This window comes from Glossina fuscipes, unplaced genomic scaffold (genome assembly GCF_014805625.2).
Source record: "Glossina fuscipes isolate IAEA_lab_2018 unplaced genomic scaffold, Yale_Gfus_2 222, whole genome shotgun sequence".
NCBI lineage: Eukaryota > Metazoa > Arthropoda > Insecta > Diptera > Glossinidae > Glossina > Glossina fuscipes.
Window position 1 is genome coordinate 2627109 of NW_023998565.1, and position 3826 is coordinate 2630934.

The 3826-nt window shown below is 31.2% G+C and overlaps 1 protein-coding gene across 1 annotated transcript in view; it reads right to left on the reverse strand.

Moving 5' to 3' along the window:
- Positions 1–582: 582 nt before the first annotated feature.
- Positions 583–3826, reverse strand: part of LOC119642358 (tudor and KH domain-containing protein homolog) — a 17510-nt gene continuing 14266 nt past the window's right edge. The window contains exon 6 of the mRNA XM_038041492.1: positions 583–3081. Coding sequence (XP_037897420.1) covers positions 2681–3081 — 401 coding nt within the window. The 3' untranslated portion in view covers positions 583–2680. The remainder of the gene's footprint in view (positions 3082–3826) is intronic.

The window sequence follows — 3826 nt, forward strand, 5'->3', positions numbered from 1 at the left end:
TGAAAAGTACTACAGAACGTTCAGGAGATAGATTTGGATTAGCGCACTTGAGATGGGATGACTTTTCAGCGTTTCCAAATTCTTACGTGCAGGTACTAAGAAGTTACCGTGAAAAAGCGATGTCGAAACCATAGACAGTGTTTTCAAGATACAATGATATTAGTGATATTAGCGCTATTGATAGAATCAATAGTTTCATTTTCCTCAAGAACACCCTGCAAATTTCCGAACTGACTATTTTTCGAATTGCACCCTTGATTAAAATGTTAATTATTTGAAGACTACATTTTTGTGTTTTTCAATCGATTTCTTTTACAAAAATGCTGTATTAAAATTTGTTTTTACTCTACGCCACTACGGCTTTCTGTGTAAACAAAACAAATTTGGTAGGAGCTGATTCCAACTGCAAAATTACCCAAAAAAAACCAAATTACTATTAATAAAAAACCACAAAAATTTATAAAAATATAAAGTAAAATTTAATTGTATTAAAACACCTTACAAAAAAAGAAATTGTTTATTAGGATATAAAGAATATAATAAGTGAAACAAGTGTGAGTTGAATAAGAATAAACAATTTTAACAAATAAAAGTTTAAATAAAAAGTATAAAAAAGTGTAACTTAAAAATAAAATAACATAAGAGCATTGGCGGTAAGTGCATTTTTATTACTCAGAATTGCATATATTTCATTTCTTGCCAAGGATACCCAGATTCACATAGTTTTCTTGGTAATCTCGCCTTTGTCTTCTTATTTGTAAATGCATGATTTCAGTCTGTAAAGATGATGATGATGATGATGATGTTTTGTGTTACTAATTTCTTCTTTTTGGTACCAATCAAGCGGAAGTTTTGGAAAAAGGAAATCAATAGGTAATCATTTAACAGCAAAGAGCGAAAGTGTACAAAATTTTAAATCCGAAAACCCGAGTGCCATATTTATACGTTTGCCATGCCATTCATTTTCGTCTTTATTAGGAAATTATCGAAAATTATATTAGAACAACAACATTGCGAAAAATTCGAAGGAAGAGTATATAAAAACGGGATTTGAGAGTAGAAATTTTAAGGAATTTGAAAAACAGCCAAAACCATATTTTGATACCGATTTAGATGGGAAGTAAGTCACTTAGAAATGATAATTTTCACTAGATTAACAACTATACATAAATCAATACATGAATATTATTTTACGATATTTGCCGATCAGTTGCATTCGTTGATACAACGTTTTGCCAATGGGGAATATGCAAGACAGTCCAAAAACTGCTCTGGACTCCACCACGTAATGACCGCGTCGACCGGATTTTATAAATCTGATGTCTGCTGTAATACCGCGAGGCCCAAAAGGCGTGGAAATCTTCCGTTTGCGAAAATGACCAGTGGAATATTGCAGAGACCACTAACATTTGATTGTTAAGTTAAATTTAATGGAAATAGCACAACATTGGCACTAAACAGTTCACCTTTCTTTAAAATATGAATAAAAACAGTGACGCTCCAGCTAATAGAGAGGGAATAGAGGTACCGAATAGCATAAAGCCTTCGTCTTGAAGAAGAACAAAATTATTCATCTGTTCATAGTTTGCTGGTAAAAGTCTACAGTTCCCCGTCAAAACGCGTGGGTTTCTCTTAAAGTAGTAAAGGTTTTCAATTAAAACTTATGGTTTTCAATGAGGTCGAAAAACGATTTGTTCTAAAGACTATTTTATTTGCAAACATGTTTTAAAAATTTTATTTTTTTATATATATTTTTTCAATCATAAAATAAAATTAATAATTAAAAAATAAATAATTCAATAAGTAAAGCTAATGGTGTCCAAATCTATCCATTGGAACAAAAACCAACCATTAGATGGCATAACCTTGCTCAGTTTCTCACAATCCACATTAGTGATAGCTGATAAGACGAAAATCATCATTATTATATCAATTGAGCCGTGTGCTATATGCTGCTAAATATCCTCGATTGTTATATCATATCAGCGGGTTTCGTTGTGTTTATAAAATAAACGCCACTAAGAATTATTATTGTCGAATTGGTAGAACAATTGGAAAAAGTACGTGTAAAATTTCGAACTGATATATCAAATAGATTCATTTAAACATCATCAAAAGTGGAATTGTTTTTCAGTTTTCTTAAAAAAAAAAAAAAAACTAGCAAAACGTGTGGTGGTTTTATGTTTATATAAAAGAAAAAGTATATAGACGTAAATAATTGTTAGGGGACAATTCTTGTATTTATGTTTCAGTTCAGTTTAAATATAAAATTGAAGAAATGTTTTGTGACTGATCTCCAATTTTTATTTTTAAATAAAATATTTTTTTCCAATAAGCTCTCGACATGTTTATTAATCCATCGTTTTAACATAAACATTGGTAATGACTTTTGTAAACTTTTTATGATTTAAATAAATTACTAATATTTACAGCAATAAGATATGTTCTATAAAATCTTATTAAAAAACATAAAATTATATTCACAAAAAAAACGGTTTTTGTTTCTAAAGAAGTAAAAATAAGCACGGTATTGTACATATGAAAGTAAGAAGGGAAAATAACATAAATCAAAGCTCTTTTAAATAAATAAAACTTCTCGTATGCATATATGCATATAAATATATATTTATAAAAATATTTAGTGCCTTACGTTGTCATTATTGATCATTTTAGATTGCTTTTAAGATTTTTGTTTTTTTTTGTGATCGTTAGCCTGGAAACCATTAATGGGATTAACACTTTTTGACTTCGTTTCATTAACCACTGAAGGAACAGAAAAGGATGTGGAGGGCGGGTATAAGGTTGTATTACCATTTAAGTACAAATTATTGTTGCCTTTTTCTAAGTATTCTAACTGTTCGTCAATTAAAGCATCCTCGGGTTCGATATGACTATTATTGTAAACAAAATGCTGTTGTTCCTTACTGGGTGATTGCGTCGCTGTTGGAGAAGAAAGAACTTCATTTGAGTTGCTGCGACTGCGTTGGTACATGTTTGGAGAATGAGCCAGTGGATAACTGTGTCTGGCAGGCAAAGCATAATTAAGCGAAATCATCAAATGACCGACGTTCGTTTCAACACCTATGGAAAAATGTAACAAACCGTCAGCATTCATCATTTAAATGACGACAAATTTCCCGTTTCACTTTGTTTATATAACTGATATTAAAATGTAGGGGTGCGATCTTTAAAAAAGACATAGAAGACACAATAACTCAATTTAAAACGACCGGCAAAGTGCAAGAAAGATTTCGACGGCCGTTATTATATTCGTTCAAAAATTGAAAATTAGAAAGTTTACATTACTCTTTAGTGGTTTCTTTTTTAGTTAAACCGCAACAAATGATAAAACTATTTCATTTCATTACTTGCTTTTGTTCAAAAGAGTAATCTTTTCTTCCCATGGTGACAGAATTTTAAGTGATATTCGTTTTTGATTTCATGTCGAGTCCTTTAGTTAATAATGAGATACAGTTGTTCACTTTCATCTAAAAAATGAATTTTTCGATTTGGCCTTATCTCTTCAATCGTGGAAAATATTGATATCCCCCAAGTTCCTTGAGTTCCGAAAATAGTCGAAAATTTGGAAGAATGAGCTAAATGCATGTAAGAGGCAAGATTGCCGTGACGTAAGAATGGCCCATAAATCTAGCTAAATAGCTTCACGCAAAACGCAGACGAACTGTATCGCTCAAATAATAATTCTTTTCAAAGGAAGGAATTGACAATGAATAGCGCATCGCACAGAATCGTTCAGTTGGGTGTCATAGCCGTCCAAGGTAAGTGCCCACGGACAGTTTGACGAGTTGACCTTTACAAAGAATTT